General features: G+C 53.9%; 1 protein-coding gene and 1 long non-coding RNA gene across 7 annotated transcripts; one reads left to right on the top strand and one right to left on the bottom strand.

Annotated features, from left to right (window-relative positions):
• Positions 1-906: 906 nt before the first annotated feature.
• LOC114013976 (uncharacterized) lies at positions 907-8,724 on the bottom strand. 6 transcript variants are annotated; one of them, XR_008748112.1, is made up of 6 exons: positions 8,471-8,724; positions 8,154-8,269; positions 5,518-7,304; positions 4,947-5,364; positions 4,525-4,649; positions 907-3,925 (listed from the first exon to the last, which is right to left on the bottom strand). It is a non-coding gene; the product is annotated as an uncharacterized LOC114013976 (long non-coding RNA). The 6 variants fall into 6 exon arrangements; XR_008748118.1 differs by lacking the exon at positions 8,471-8,724 and having other exon boundaries at positions 5,266-5,364; positions 8,154-8,464; XR_008748116.1 differs by lacking the exon at positions 8,471-8,724 and having other exon boundaries at positions 5,061-5,364; positions 8,154-8,464.
• A 230-nt stretch (positions 8,725-8,954) lies between these two features.
• FOXA1 (forkhead box A1) lies at positions 8,955-14,342 on the top strand. Its single transcript, XM_005243855.4, has 2 exons — positions 8,955-9,284; positions 11,720-14,342. The coding sequence occupies exons 1-2, from the start codon at positions 9,213-9,215 to the stop codon at positions 12,980-12,982; spliced, it is 1,335 nt and encodes a 444-aa protein (XP_005243912.2). The 5' UTR covers positions 8,955-9,212; the 3' UTR covers positions 12,983-14,342.
• The last annotated feature ends 2,097 nt before the right edge of the window (positions 14,343-16,439 follow it).

A 16,439-nucleotide genomic window follows, 5' to 3' on the forward strand; every position in this document is an offset into this window, starting at 1 on the left:
ACTACACTTGCTTAAAACTATTAACCAATGGAATAGCTCTAGCAAGGATAACAGCATATTTAGTTTCACCATGATGCCTAAGTAGCATTACCCCATTTTAGAGACCAGAAGCTAGAATGAAGAGAGTTTGAATGATTCCAAAGTCCCCTAGTAGGACCAGTGGCAGATTCATAACCAAGTCTGTGCTTCTGACTGCTAGTAAACAGAAAACCAGATATGTGTCCTCAGGCAGTAGGCTACTGTTTGCTCTTTCAGGCCATCAGCATCTTTCTTATATATACACTTCTGCCATGTACATATATAAAACGGCCATAAATACTCAGAGAAAGTCAACTAAGTATAAGCTAGAACTGTGAAGTTGGGCCACTGGGAATTAGCACACAAACTTCTCTGACAGTTACACTGTGGGGACAGTAATCTGTAGCAGGAAAGTGGAGTAAATGGATTGGGGGGGAAATAATCTCTTAAATCAGAGACTGTCAATACTGAAAAGCTTTTTGGTTAGTTGCAAGGGTTTGATCCAGCTGAGCTAAAGGAAATTCTTTTTTTTTTCAGTGATCAATCCATATTGAATCCCTTGTGCAGTAAGTAGCCATAGAAAGGTTTTGTGGAATTAGTATTATAAATCACACATTCAATCCCTTTGTGAGTGTTGAAAGCATTGTCATTCTTCTAATCACTATATCCTGTCTTTGATCCATAACAAATATGCACACCCAGCTCTACTAATCTCCATTATGATTGTAAGATATCTGTATTTGCCAGTACTATGCCAGCAGAAATAGTTAAAATTTTTCTTCCTCCTATGATTTTGGACATGGCTTTTTTTTTCCTATCCTGATTGAAACACATTATTTAAATAATGGCATATCCTTTATAATTCAAAATAAAGAAAAAAATCAAAGATTGACAACAAGATGGAGCCCTTTTATTTAAAACCATATTTATAACAAGATAATCATTACAACGAGAAAGTCATTTGATCATTTTGAGCGATCATGAATCCCAGATTTATTTTTTAGTATGACATGACCGTGATATTTCCAGATATGTGCTATTTTACTGTATAGCCCAAGAGAAATTACATGAGTTACTTCTAGAAACCCATCACACATAGCCTTTACTATAGGCACAAGGTCAGAGACACTCCTGGCTTTGAAGAAGGCTGTAAGCAATAAACAGAGAAATTACAGCTAAACACCTGCCAAAGTCTTTGCTGGGCTCAGCCCTTTACTTGCTTTAGTTTTAAAATTTGATCATATTATCTCTGCTCTCCATTGTCTTTCAGTTAATACAGCAGATTTTCCAGTCAGCTATTCCAGCCCAACTCTTCTGTTCTCTTAGGACAACAGCTTGACTGTGGATATATAGATGTAAATATATATGTCTGTGTTTGTAGTTCTCATAGGTTTCACAGCTGAAGACTCAGTGTTGGGGGACATAGAAATCCCATTTAATCCCAAGAAAAATCTTCACATCTGATCAGTTTCTTCAACAAAGGGAAATGCCCTGCAAAGGGTGAGGAAAGGTGTCTGCAGAGGCTGGAGTTCCAGCTACTTCTAAGGGTAACGTTAAGAAAGATTTAAAGGATTTCTGGCAGAGGATGGATGGTGAAGGAAATATTCCTAGATATCGATCCTGAAAAAGGGAAAAGGGTTGTTTGTTCAATGGGTAATAGGAAAGCCACCTGAAGAGCTATAAAATTGTTGGGACGGGTGAGAGGATCTCTCTCTTTAGGAGGAACTGAAGGAAAGGTCAGGTGTTGGATTCCCTCCCAATCAATCCCACCTGAAGTCACTACCTAAGAAGGAGTAAACCTGAAACTACATGCCCTGCAGAAATATTTTGGCAGCTGCCTTGTTGGCTGGGGAGGGGTGGAGGAAGAATTAATTAAATCTGATTTTTCCTTGTCTCACCAATAGCTGCACCGGGAACTGAGCCTACATGACGGCAGAAAGGAAGGCACATGGTGAGCTAAGTGACCTTCCTGATGTCATTCCCTTAAAACTGCTCAGCAGGGGGATTCACCCTTGAAATGCTTGAAGTAGCAGCAGAAGCTTAGGCCAACTGCTGAGAGGACCAACCACTCTCCAAAATACTGAACAGCTGCTGCCCCTGAGGAGTCCTAAAATGTTACCAAATCCAGACCTTCCTCTGCTTTCCCATAGACACTAGTTGACTATCCTATTTTATGGGTCTTGCTTACAATTGTAGGATGTTACCAGTTGATACTCACATTCTCGCATTTCAATGTAAAACTACAGGATGTGTTACATAGGGCCTCTGGGCAGCCTCTTCTAGGGCAAACATCATTTTTGCTGCACACAGGTTAATGTATGTCCCCAGATGAAGTAAATGGTCAAAGCATTTCTGTATATGTGTGATCATGCTGCCACACATCCCGCAATTGCTCGCTGTCCTTGTTAATACAGCGCAAGAATATGTGCCTGAATTCATTTATGCACTAGGAACTGCAAGTTGGGTAAAGCTGTGAAACTGCTCCCTGGGGGAGAGTTTAAATAAGCCAGCCTTGATTTTGTACATTTGATTCTTCAGAGCTGAAGCCAGCCAAGAAAACCATTTATGATGGATACTGGTCTCTCCCAGTGCTTTTCTGTAAAACTGCTGTAGAGACAGAGACAGGGAAATTAATAATTCTTTGCAGGTAAAGGAGAATGGAGCAAACAATCTGAAAATATGGTGCTATGCAGTGAAGGAGGGGTATCATTCCTCCGCTCTCCATCACCTAGAATCCAAGGTACTAAACCAAGCCCACCTCCTGCATAGGAAGGTCAGTTGGCAGAAAAACTGGACTATTATATTGGTGTGAATGTTACAAATTGTCGATCCGCTCTGCATCTCTTGTCCATCTCTTGTACAGTGCTGTTTGGTTTACATCAATAAAACAGATGTTCTCATAGAGAACTCACGGCAGGTTTTGGAGAAGCAAGACTCATGGAGAGTGGAAACTGCTTTTGTTCAAGCAGCGGATATTGTTGGAGGGGAAAAAAAGGCAGACTTTAGTCCATTAAGTCACTTGGGCAGCTTTAACAAAGAAGTAATTCTAGGATTCATGCAAAAGTGTCTCTCCTGCCAAGCTTTGTTTCTTATGCAAGTTTATTTAGATTAACTGCATTCACTGTCTTAGTTTTCTTTCTTCCTTCCTTATATGTGTACCTCAAAAATCTGCATATGTCCTGAAATACCATTTTTGCAATTTGGTTGAGATTCTACGAAGTGAGTGCCATTGATGTACATGTGTTTATCTCTGTGAATAACAGAATTCCCATCTCCCCTGACACTGTTTCTTCCATGCCACAGGACTGCAGCTACTTTAAAACAAAACACCCTTTAAACCAAACCAAACCAAACTTTTGAAAAGATACTGAGTAATTGGATAAGAATTGGTACACTGATCAAATGACACAATAGAAGCACATCCATTTATGTTTCAGTAAATCATAACATAATTGAAACATCCAAAACTTGAAATAAATACCTACGTGGCTGCTGTTGAATAAAATGAGAAATACGAAGTGCATTTATTTTTACATAAAGTAAAACCACACTTGCCCAATAACACACTGCAGTGTGGGCAACCTGCCAGCTGGGGTTCTGCAAACAGCATACACACAGCTAACCATATTAGCAAAAATAAAGTGATTGTATACGGTGGGTCATGATTTACCTAGTTAGGAGCTCTTTTGTTACACTAAAAAAAAAAGTAAGCAGAAAAACACAGAGCCTTCCTTGCTCTCATAGCTGCAGCCATCGGGTGTTAACTTATTCGTAATTTTTCATTTTGTTATTTCTGCTTCTTTCTCCTTTAAGTGGTCTGATACATGAGTATTTTCGGGCGGATGGGGTATTATATTTTATGTCAGGAGTGTCGCTTAACTCTGATGGTGCCAACTCCGAATGATGCCTGGAAAAATTAAATGCAATTAATTCCACTGAAATAAATAAATAAATAGATAGATAGATAGATAGATAGATAGATAGATAGATAGATGAATAAATGAATGAATGAATAAATGAATAAATAAAAAAATTTAAAAGGAAGAAAATGAAATAATAAAACTAAACAAAACAAAATAGAATCCGGCAACGGCAAGTGGCTACTGCAGCGAGTCCCAGGACGCCTGCGGGGCCTGGCACAGAGCCCACAAACGGCGCACCCTGAGTGTGACCCCGAGAGCCCGGTGGCCCCGGCAGGACCCGGCCTCCGGGGGGGCGACCGTGCGCCGCGCTCCCGCCGGCAGCGGGGCGGCCCCGCCCGGGGTCCCGGCCGCTCCGGAGGCCTCCGCGCCCCGCGGCGGCGGCTGGAAGTGCGGAAAACCCGTGGCCGAGAAGCGCGGAAAACCCGCGGCCGAGAAGCGGGCGGCAGAGCCGGCGGGTGAGAGGTGCGCCCCCCCGGCCCTCCCTGCCGGGGACGGGGCAGCGGGAGGCCACGTCTGCTCCGCCCGGGGGGATCCAGACCGCGGGTCCTGGGTGCGGAAAGAAAAGGGGGTGTCCCCCTCCTACCTCAGGTCGGTCGGGGAAAGGGGGTCCATCGGTCGTCCTGATCGACGATAAGGACCGTTCACGCAGCAGAGGCTCCTAGCAAGTGCTGGCCCCCCGGAGTGCCCTCACCTGCCCGGGCGCTGCTCCTGAGCGAGAGGAAGGCAGACGCCACCTTATCGCACCGCCCCGGCTGGTGAACGCCGGAGGCCTGGGGGTGCTCCGGGCAGAGGGACCCGGGCGGGCCGGGATGGACCCCATCGGCTCTGCTCAGTGAGTGCTCAGCGGCAAGAGCACAGATCTGGGGCGGCCCTGCCCGTGTGAGCGTGGGAAGCAAGCCCCTCGACTCCGCCGCCGTCTCGATGGGGTCCCTCTGGAGCGAGGGGCCCTCCCGGCAGTCCCCGACCCCGGCCCCCGGGGCGCCCCAGGGCCGCCCGCGCCCCCACCCCGTCCAAAGGACCCGGCTCTGGGTAGCGGCACGTTCCCACCCGATTCCTGTTTACCCGCTTGGGTAGGGGAGGATTTCGGGTTGGAAACAGATGGGAAGAGGGATTTCCCACCGTCGGGAGGGGTGGATGAGTAAGGACAAGGAGAGGGTGGGAGCGGCTGAAGAGTCCCACTCGGCGTTTGAGGCGACCCGCTGCGCAGGGCTGAGCCCGCCCGGAAAGCCGGGTACCAGCGACCCTCCGCGGGGGCCAGATCCGGGGAAAAGAAAAGGTGGCTGCACAGCGAGGACCAGGCAAGGCATCCTGATGCGGAGATAACCTTGCAGCTCCTTCCCGACTAGACATCTGCCCCGCACAAGCACTACCAAGAGATCCCCGGCCAGGAGACGATGGCGTCTCGGTAAAATCAAATGAGACCCTGCAAGTTAAACCGAAGGGGCGGCCGTCAGGAACTGCCCCTGCCAGGGGAAAAGTAGCCCTTAAGCTGGAGCGCCCTGCATCAGCGCTCCGCCGTTAACATTCAAGCCCCCGCCGCTCCCACCGCCCGCCCGCCCCACGCGTGGGACGGTACCTGCGGGAGGCGCTCCCGAGCGGCGCGGGGCAAGGGGCCAGCCCCCGGGGCCGCGGCGGGTCCCCGCCTGGGCAGCGCCGGTACCGGTGCCAGCTCCGGTCTCCGCGACGCTGCCGGAGGCCCCTTCCCACGGGTGAGGCCCCTCGGCCCGGCCTGACGGCCGGGACCCGCAGGCATGCGCTGCCCAAAACGCGGCCGCTTGCCGAGTGGTCTTTGCGGGGGGCAGCTCTCACTGCCACCGCTGGTAACACGGGCTCTCGGGGACGCCCTCCTCCCGCTCCACACACACACAGACCACACGCACGTACTTTTTTTTTTTCTTTTTGGTCAGTTATTATGTTTCTCTCCTTGGCAGCGCGCACCAGTGGAGCCAGGAGCTGAGACCCTGCTCCCGTTTAGGCGGAGAAAATGCAGTTCATCTCAGGCTGCGCTTCTCTCCAAACTGCACAAACAGCTCCCACTGGAGGGAAAAAAAAAAAAAAAAAAGAGGGGGAAAAAAACAACAAAAAAACCACCCACACACAAAAAAAATCCCACCAGTGTACAGCCTGATCAGAAACTGGTGGTACTCTGACCAGAGCTGAGGAAAGGGGGAAAGGCTCTTTGTAAATCGGGCCAGGGCTACCGTCCTGAAGTCTACAACCCACAGAAGCAGCTAAGTGCCTCTGGGGAGCTCCTGGCTACAGCACGCGTCCTCCATCCTAGGGGAGCCCTTCCCTCCCCGCTGAGCCTGCCGCGAAGGGTGCACACAAATCGCGCTGGACTGTCGGAGCATCCCACACAGGGTTTCGCATAAGCTAAGTGCAGGGCAAGGGCAACTACCGAAATACATTCTTTTTCCTGTTGCCGTGGGCAGAGCCGTCACGACCCTCTTCTTCACGCAAGGAAGGCTTTTCTCCAGCAGGGCTGCAACACAGCGGCCGGGGCCGGAGGGAACTCCCAGCAGCGGCTGATTACCTCGGGCTGGCTGGTTTGCACGCCGAGCCGAGAGGCTCTCCAAGAAGACCACAGACAGGAGCCGGCCTGTGCTCTCACCTCGGGGAGCAATCCTAGGAAGAGGCGGCTGAGCCCGCAGCCGCAGCCGGACAACAGGAGGCGCTGCGACTTTGCACAACCCCGGCCTCCCCTCCCTGCCCGGCACGGCGCGGCACGGCGCGGCACGGTCCCGAGGGGCCGGCCGGAGCCGAGAGCGGCTTTGCCGGGCGCCACATCTGCTCCGCCCGGCGAAACGCCTCCGCGGTTTGTAGCAACATCCGAGGAGCGTGGCCGGCTTCGTGCCTGCTCTTTTTTCCAGGTAGGGAGGGAGCCCTGCGTGGGCTGCCCGGCGCCCCGGCGGGTGTTGCTCCCGCGGGGCTGGGCTCCGGGAAGCGGGCAGCACCTCCCCGAGGTCACCAGGCCGGGAGGTGCCGCCAGCGGGGTCGCCGGGACCGCCGCGCCCCCCCCCCAGCCGCGCCGCACGGGCTGCACTGCTGAGGGGGTCTGACCCCCACAGACCTCAAGGACGGAAATGAACGAGCCACCTCCCAGGGGTCTCTATTTTCAGATGTATAGATCGCTTCCATCAGGAAAAGAGGGAAGGTGCATACACGAGGACCGCAATTTTGATACCTCTTATATTTTCCACTGAGTTTTGTTCCAGTTTCCATGGGTGTAGTTTGACCATTTGAGAAAGCAAAGGTTTAATCCAGTGCTTTTATCTATTTTATTTCCTCCAAGACACATTTTTCATCCCTTGTTCTCGTCTGCTGATTCTAGAGTTTTGTTTGTTTCGAGGATTTGACTTAATTCTGTTGCCAGATTTAAAGAAAGAAGGACGAGGAGGGAAAGAACAAAGAAAGGGGTAACAGAAAACGCATTTAGAGGACAAGTTAAAACATATTTGTCGAAGCAGAGATATGCTATATCTCGTCATTTGGATCCTGGGTCTCTGTATAAGAAACTTTAAAATCGTGTTTGTGAGGGTGACGTTTTCGCAGATCACTCGAGGACAAATCACTGTGGAAGCAGCTGGGCGATAAACGTGCCAGGCAGAAATTCAGACCCAGATGTGTATTTTAGTTTCTGTTGTTTGATACGCAAGCCTTTTTCAAAATCCCAGGAAACTTTATTTCCCCTTCAAATTCCCATTGTCCGCAAAGTTATTTCGGTTTGGGGGTTTTGGGTGTTGGTGGGTGAGCGGGTTTTTTTGGTTGTAGGGTTTTTTATTATTACTATCAGATGATAGAAGTTCTAGCAGCTAGGTATGAACAAATTCATAAAGAATAGGAAAGAGAAACCCAAGAAAAGTCTGTGGTCTTGACACAAGCTCGAAGAGCCGGACAGGGCAGGAGCAGAAACAGAAGATGTTCGATCCGTCTGCAGAGACTGACAGATTCCCTCCATAATAATAAAAAGCATTGTCCAATGTCAGTTTGTTTTATCGGTATTGCCCCTTTTTACCTTTCACCAACCTGTCTAGATTCCTCCTCCCCTGTTCTTTGCAAGAAATGAGGTTAAAGAGCAAGAAGTTGGCAATGAGATACCCGCTACTTATTATTTCTGCTCCTGGGTGCCTGGTACCAAAGAAGGCTTCCAAAGGAGCCTTCTGGGCTGGAGGCTGTCCACAGTAAAGATATAAAATGGTTCCAGTGACTCACCTGATGTTTGCCAAGTGGAGGTTAATATCGGTGGATCCGCATTCAAACCTCTGTCCGCATTTATTGGGTGCCTGTAGTGTTATGTCTCAGCGCGGTGACTCACACGGTTTCTAAACCTAAGGCACCAGAAAAAAGGTGCCATCATCACCCTCCACACAGGACGGCAGCCCGGTTTGAAGGGCTAGGCTTAACCCGGGGCGAGGGGGGGGGGTGTCGGGGGGCGCTGGGGAGCGCGGAGCCGAGCCCTCCTGCCCGCAGCGCCGAGCCCGGTGCCCCGGCCCGTGGGCGCTGGGAGCGGGGGGCGCCGCGGGAGGTACCTGCACGGTACCGGCTTTGAAGTGAGAGGCTGGAGGGGGGGGAGCCTGTGGGCTGTAGGGCTCGAGACTTTGGAGCACGTCCCGACCATCAAGTTAAAGTGAGCATCTACTGGACTTTAGTAAATATTGCCCCTAATCTCAGGGGTTTAAGGCTGGATGGCCTTTTGCATTCTCTTCAAACAGAGGGGGCTGCCCTTCCCTTATCTACCTCATTTCATTTCCACCGATCCCTCCTAGTATTTGTCCTGTCCATCTGAAAGGGTGCGCCCCCCCCCCCCCCCCTTTTCCTACTCTCTCCCCCTCTCCCACCTCTGTCTCTCCTTCTTTCCCCACAAGCTTAAACCAATTACGCCGCTTTGCAAATAAAGTGCCGCCCCGGGGGAGTTGCAGGCGAGGGGAACTGCCTTGTTTGCAGGTGCATCTCCGGCTTTGTAGGTGCGAACGCCTTTGTGCGGCGGACAAATGGGGAGAGGAGGAGGAGGAGGTGGGTACTTCTGCGACGTAAGATCCACATCAGCTCAACTCCACTCACATCCCAGCCGGCACTTCCTCACTTTCTCAACTGTCTCGCCCCACACCGCTCCCTGCCTCCTTTTTGGCTGGTTATAGAGGAGAATTCGGCACCCCCCACCCCTCCTGAGCGCTGGCTTCCTGCTAGGTCGGGCTTTCGGGGTCTTTTCCTACTGCCCGTCGCTCGCTTGCAAGAGGGCTGGATGGTTACACCGGGCAGGTTGGCTCCATAATGTTAGGGACTGTGAAAATGGAAGGGCATGAAACCAGCGACTGGAACAGCTACTACGCCGATACTCAGGAGGTGAGTAAATCCCAGAGTCTGGCTCTGCTGCTGCCCCTCTGCAAAGGGGGGGGGGGGGACGGGGGACGGGGACTGGGGGGGGCTGGGGGTCCGGAGGGGGCAGCAATCGGAGGAATCGGTTTGCGCTCCAGCTCCTGCCAGCGCAAACGTGCCTTCCTCCCTCCCTCCGGCGCCGAAGCTGGCCAGGCTTCCCCGAGGAAAACACGGCTTCCGAGAGCCCCGGGAGGCGTTTGAGGGAGACCCGGGGCGGCTGCGGGCCGGCTGGGGGGGCCGGGGGGCTGGGGGCAGCCCTCGATCTCGTCTAAAAGGCGCAACCTCCGCCCGCGGCGCGCACAAAAGCACCCCGTAAACTCTTGGCGGGGGGCAGAGGGCTCGCCGCACTGCCAGCCCCGGCTCCCTCCCGGCGGATGGCAGAGGGAGGCAGCCGGAGGGCAGCGCGTCCCGGCGCAGGGGGCAGCGCCTTCCCCGGGCGCCTCGGCGGGGCCGCCGGCCTCTGCGCGCCGTCGCCGGGGGCCTCACCTGTTTAAAGCCGGGCAAAAAGAAAGGAGCGCGGTGGGGGGGGGACGGACACAGCCGTTTGTTCCTACTTTGCAAGACCGGCTGCCTGCGGAGTGCGCTGCTTGCCGGGGCCGGCTGGCGGCGCTGCCGGGAGCGGCCCCGAGAGCCAGACCGGGAGGGGGGCCCGCACCCGGCCCCGCCGCCCCGGCCCGCGGCACCCCGGGGGGGCGCTTCCCACCCCCGCGCCTCTTTGGCCGCACGGCTCAAAGGAAGAGGGAGAACCAGCCCGAGCGCCAAGAGCCGCGGCAGAGCTGAGGGCCACGGCGGTGCCCGGAGCCCGCCCCGCTCGGCCCTGCGGGGGCCGAGGTCCGCAATGTGCCTCTGCGGCTCTTGCAGCGGGGGGTCCCCGCGGGAAGCCAGCGGCCAGCAGCCCCTCGGCTTCCCGCCCGGAAAGGAGCCGTTTTAAGGAAGTGTGGTGACGAGGCAGGCACCTAGGTGTGCGCACCCGGGCATTGCATCAGCACACCCGGACACACGGCCTCGCCGTCCCCACGCCTCGTCCCTGCGCCCCGGAGCTGGCACACAGCGCCCACGGCGCCGCGCGGGCACGGGCAGATACGTGTCACCCTGGCTGGCATCTTACTAACAGGGGAAAGTCGGCTAAGGGCAAATAAGGGTCATCCTAATTACGTGCCGTTTCCAGGCTCGTTTATCCTCGCCACACACATTGTCCACAAACATAAAGTTAAGCGATCTTCGCTTCTGCTGTTTTCTAGGCTCAATCTTTTCTCCTCCCGTGCTATTTAATTTGAATCACTGCACAGATGCAAGGTGGGAAACCCTTCCACGTTCTACCACCTCAAATACCTAATGTGATCCTCTAAATTAAAAGCGCGTTTATAAGCTCGTGGAATTTGTAGTGAACGGTAATAAATTTTATACATTTAACCGTAGCTTAAACCTCCTTTTCTTAGCCGTATTGCCCTTGTTCAGTTAAACTGAGAACGCCTTTCTCCCTCCTGTTAAATCAGACGCCGTATGGAAAGAGCAATTGCAGGCTCTTCGGCTCTGCCTTTTTTAAGAGTTGTGTTATGTGGTAGGTTGCTACAATTTTTGCACGTCTGCCAGTTGTAGAAAATCTCAGGCAGGGAAAGTTCAGGCTTTTCGTACTTTAGGAAAGTTTTTATTTTTTACTTTCATTTTAAAACTGACTTGATAGAAAATGTAGACAAGGGGGAAGCTTTCCACAGATAAAATGCGTGGATATGAGTTGTTGGCTTCTATTTATTTTTTTTAATTCCCCCCCCCCCCTCGAGAAGACATTATCGCATCTCGTGTAAGAACAGAAGTTTAAATCAGTGCAGGGTGGGAGAGATGCGTGAGATTATTCTCAGCAAGTGCAGGCAGCTGTATTTCTCCTTGATGCAGACAGGGTACGTCCGCAAATTTCAGTAATCTGATTAGTTTAAATACTTAGCTGGCCAGACGGGACACAAAATCGGCAAAACCGCGGGAATACTCCGGGAGAAAATCTCTTCCCGTGGCAGATAAAGCCCGCAGCCCGGTTCCGCGGGGGCGCGGAGCTGCTCCGGGAAGGCCGTCGGTCCGTGCGCCCCGGTGATGCCGGCGCGCCGGTGGAACGGGAGAGCGTCAGGACCGAGCACAACCCCCAGCCCAGTCTATAAACGTGTTTATAAACACATATAAATGCGAATTGGGCCTTTTCATCGCGCCAGCGGCCTTGCCGTGCGGCTTTCGGAAAGCGCTCTCTCGGGTGCCGGGGAAGGGGACGGCGTCCCGCGGCGGGACGTGGCGCGGCTCGCTGGGCAAGGCGGGCAGGACGGGCAGGAAGGACAGGACGGGCGGATCCGGCCCCGCCGGGGTCCTGCCCGCCCCTCTCTCCCCCCTAACCCCCTCTCTCCGTCTCACTGCCCTAGGCCTATTCCTCGGTGCCCGTGAGCAACATGAACTCGGGGCTGGGCTCCATGAATACCATGAACACCTACATGACCATGAACACCATGACGACGAGCGGCAACATGACCTCCAGCTCCTTCAACATGTCCTACGCCAACACGGGGCTGGGGGCCGGGCTGAGCCCCGGCGCTGTGGCCGGCATGCCGGCGGGCTCAGCGGGGCCGGTGAACGGCATGCCAGCCGGTGTGGCCGCCATGGGCACGGCACTGAGCCCCGGTGGCATCAACGCCATGTCTGCCCAGCCGGCCCCCATGAACGGGCTGAGCCCCTACGGCAGCATGAACCCCTGCATGAGCCCCATGGCCTACACCCAGTCCAACCTCGGCAGGACACGGGATGCCAAGACCTTCAAGCGGAGCTACCCCCACGCCAAGCCACCCTACTCCTACATCTCCCTCATCACCATGGCCATCCAGCAGGCACCCAGCAAGATGCTGACGCTGAGTGAGATCTACCAGTGGATCATGGACCTGTTCCCCTACTACCGACAGAACCAGCAGCGCTGGCAGAACAGCATCCGCCACTCACTTTCTTTCAACGACTGCTTCGTCAAGGTGGCCCGCTCCCCCGACAAGCCTGGCAAGGGCTCCTACTGGACCCTGCACCCTGACTCCGGCAACATGTTTGAAAATGGCTGCTACCTCCGCCGGCAAAAGCGCTTCAAGTGTGAGAAGCCAGCGAACAGCAAAGCCCCTCAGGAGGGTAGGAAAGATCAGGCCGGGGCCTCCAGTTCCAGCTCCAACTCCCCCCTGCACAGAGGCCACAATAAACCCACGCAGCTGGACACCGCCACCTCCCTCTCCAGCTCCAACCCGTCCACCAGCCCCCAGTCTATGGACCACAACGGATCGAGCACGGAGCTAAAGACCTCGGCCTCGGCCGCCTCCTCCACCATCAGCTCCGTCCCCGCCTTGGCCTCCGTCCCACACCCCCCTCACTCCTTAGCCCACGAACCCCAGCTCCACCTCAAGGGCGACCCCCACTACTCCTTCAACCACCCCTTTTCCATCAACAACCTCATGTCCTCCTCCGAGCAGCAGCACAAGCTGGACTTCAAAGCCTATGAGCAGGCGCTGCAATATTCCTCCTACGGGGCCAGCATCCCCGGCGGGCTGCCCCTGGGCAGCGCCTCCATGGCGGGCCGGAGCAGCATCGAGCCCTCGGCCCTAGAGCCCTCCTACTATCAAGGTGTGTATTCCAGACCCGTGCTAAACACCTCCTAGCTCTGCGTCCCCCACCGCAGGGGGCGAGACCCTCTCGCTCCCCCCCCCCGCCGCGGCTTTTTCCTCCTTTTTTCCCTCTCCCCGCGACAACCCGAGGTGTTCCCGCACGCCGCGTGCCAAGGACTGTTACTTTTTAATTGTCTCGCAAGGCGCTGTGTGTTGTTCTGATGCACCACGACCTCCTGCAAAGCCGGCCGCGTCCCGCTTGTACATACCCCCCCCGCCGCCCCCGCCGCCCAGCCCCTCTCCCCGGAGATCCCCCCTCAGTCTTTGCAGGGTGTTATTAAAAAGAAGAAAAAATTGTTGAGCTTGTAAACTACTTGTTTGTGCTTTCCGCCCCCTCGTCTGCCCCCCTTCTGTGCTCTATAATCTCATGTAAGTTTACAGGTATGTGGCAATACTTTAACAATACGGAGATGAAGAAGCGAGTAGACATTTAAGACTTTTTTTAATTAAAAAGGCTTTGAAGGACAATACTGCTGTGAAGTAGCAAAACACTAAGAGAATCTCTAAGCAACAAGAGGACTATTTACTTTCTCGGATCATCCTTTTGATACTTGCAAAATAAACCTTCGGCTAGTACAACCCGCATACACCCGGATGCTGCGGGCCGGATCCTGCACTCCCGAGGGGACCAGCTGGAGCTTTGGAGTGCAGAATGCGACCCTTTCCCCCCCCCCCCAGCTGTTACCTGTCTTGGGGTGTAATATAAAGTTACAAGAGGTCACAGCCAGTTGGATTTTTTTTTTCTTCCCATCTGTTACTGAAGATTCTCGTTCATCAGGAACTCTCATCAACATGTGGATGACATGCTTATTTAATTTAAGTGTCTTCATGGTGTACCAGCTAGAACTGTGTATCTATAACAAGGTTATTTTCCCCCTCCCCCAGAAAACGTTGACTATTACACCGACGCAAGGAAAAGAGGAGAGCTTTCCCTCTCCTCCCCTTTTACAACTTGTTTAATACGTTTTGGGGTTTTCTTTTGTGGCCGTTTAATTATCGCCATCGTTAGCTTGTTTCATCCAGTGTTAATGCACTTTCCACAGTTTTACACGGTGTTAGCATAGCCAGACGGGTTTTATTATTATTCCTGTTCGCGGTCTCAATGTTCTTAATTTATTGCATGGTTTATATTTTTTTTCTTTCTTTACAGCTGGAAATTGCTTTAAATGACAGTAAAAAAAGAATTACACGTGAATTTAAGAAATTTTGTTAATTTTATAAATGTGATTGTAATTGAAAAAACATATTTTGATTTAAAACGATAACTGAGAATTTAATGCGTGAAGTATGTTTTTGATCATTTGCAGTTAAGGACTTTAAATAAATCAAATGTTAACGATGAAAGACTTCTGCTATTTTCTTTCAAAATTTCTGGGGCGGGTTAGGAGGACGGAGCCATGTGCCAGGAAAACAACAGCAGCACCGAAGCGGGGATGCGAAGATCGATTTGCGCGGCCCGGCCTTGCGCAGGGGAGGAAGGGGACGCACCCGCAGGGCGTTTGCGGGGCACTGCGATGCCACCGGCGTGTGCGGCGGTGTATGTCGCGGTGTCTTTTTTTTTATTTATTTTTTTTTTAATAATAATTCACCGTGCCGGGGAAGGTTGAGGGAGGGAGGGGAAAAAGCCAGCCGAGGCTGTATAAATGTCCTGCGCTCTTTGCTGCCGTGGCAGCGACAACCAGACCCGGCGTTTCCCCGCCGGACGGGGCGATGCCCGAGGGGAGCATCCCCAGCGCTGCTCCACCTCGCCCCGGGCCACTCTGGGGCCGGACCGATCCCCAGCCCAGCTCCCGCTCTGCAACCCTGGCTCGGATCGACCCCGGCAGTAACAGCAGCCGCGCTGGCGAGCGCCGGTCCCCAGCAAGCAGCATCGTCGGGGGAGGGGAATTTAAATGTGAACAGATTTCGCTGTGATCAGCCCCCTTCGTGCGCCGCCGCCAGATAAAAGAACTGTGTAATTCACATAATTAGCACATAATTGCCCCCTGACGGGTTAGGGACAGCGGCGACAAACTAATTTCAAGGGTCGATTTAGAAAAGAAAAGCCAAGCCAGCGTCCCAGAAATCTCACCGACTTCCTCCAGCACTACCACCCACCGTAAAACGGGAGGAAAAATACGGGCTAGCCCCTCCGCCGCGGGCTTCGCGTGTGCGGCCGGCGGGGGCCGAGGGGCGAGCGCGGCGCTCCCGGGCGAGGCGGAGCCGGCCCCGGGCTCGGGCGGGCGTTCGCCGGGTCCCGCCGCGGGAGGCAGCGGGGCTTTGTGCCCGGGACGGGGGTCTGGCTGGGTCCTCCATGGCCAGGCTGCGCGGCCCCCTCGCCCTCTGTATCTTGCTGAGCTGGCAAACGCCACCAGATCCCCTGCGGCCGGGGGCACCTCGGGGGTGCTCGGCACCAAGTCCGGGCGGGTGGATCCCGTTTAAATTCCCGCTGCTTCTGCCAAAAGGAGCTTCGTGCAAACGGAGACAGGATGAAACCCGTTTTCAGCAGGACTTCACTTGTCTCCCACAGACTAGTCTATAGAGAATATGCCACCGCAGAGTGGAGACATTGATTTAATGCCCTGGGCTTGTACATAGAAAATATCAATCGACCGACAGCGATAAGGCAGCAGGTTTCGCATATCAGCTGAGGAGCACAGACTGGGTGTAATGGAAATATTCGGGGCGTGGGTAATAAAAGGGTTTAAGCGGACCGACGCGGCTCCAAACCTCTCATAGATAAGGAGCGGAGTCTGTCACGGATGTAGCGTGTGCCCCTTCGCCACCCGCCATCAAGATTATATTCCATGCCTTTCTTCTCGTAGGCAAATGGTGGCTGCTGTGGGCAATGATGCCCTGACATAACAGGGATGCGGCTCATGCTAAAAATGCGGGTCCCCGAGGCAGAGAGCGCAGCTTTCTGTCACCAGTTTGAGACCTGGAAGTCAACAGAGGGGGGAAGAGCCCCCTGCTTTCTGTCCCGTTCCTAGCTGCCCTGCTGCTGCTTTAATCCTCTTCTCGAGAAACCCCCAGCCACAGCGCAAAAATAAACTAAAAGCAGGCTCCAGAGGAAGAGGGTGCATGCCCCCCAACCCCCCGCCCCGCAATATGTAGAGGGGAGCTTACGAGCATCTCCTTCCAGCCGGACGGCTCCCTCTGTGCCAGCAGGGAAGCAGCTGACGGGTGCGGGGTCTTGCCCGTGTCGGAGGTGGTGTCTCAGCCCTGCATCCAGGATACAGGCAAAGCGGGGGGCCGCCAGGCTGCGAGCTCCGGGCCGTCACTGCAATTTATAGGGGAACTTCACCTTTCCCTACACGCCAATTATCTCCGACCGGCCACGTGCGAGGGAGCGAAAACGGCTCATTTAACGTAATTAAATACAAGCGGGCAGTAATTCAGGGCGGCGGGGGATCTCTGTAAAGGTTTACGCGGAGTTTGGGCGGCGCGGAGCCCTCGGCCCGGGCAGGGGGGT

Source organism: Falco peregrinus, chromosome 1 (assembly GCF_023634155.1).
Source record: "Falco peregrinus isolate bFalPer1 chromosome 1, bFalPer1.pri, whole genome shotgun sequence".
Taxonomy (NCBI): Eukaryota; Metazoa; Chordata; class Aves; order Falconiformes; family Falconidae; genus Falco; species Falco peregrinus.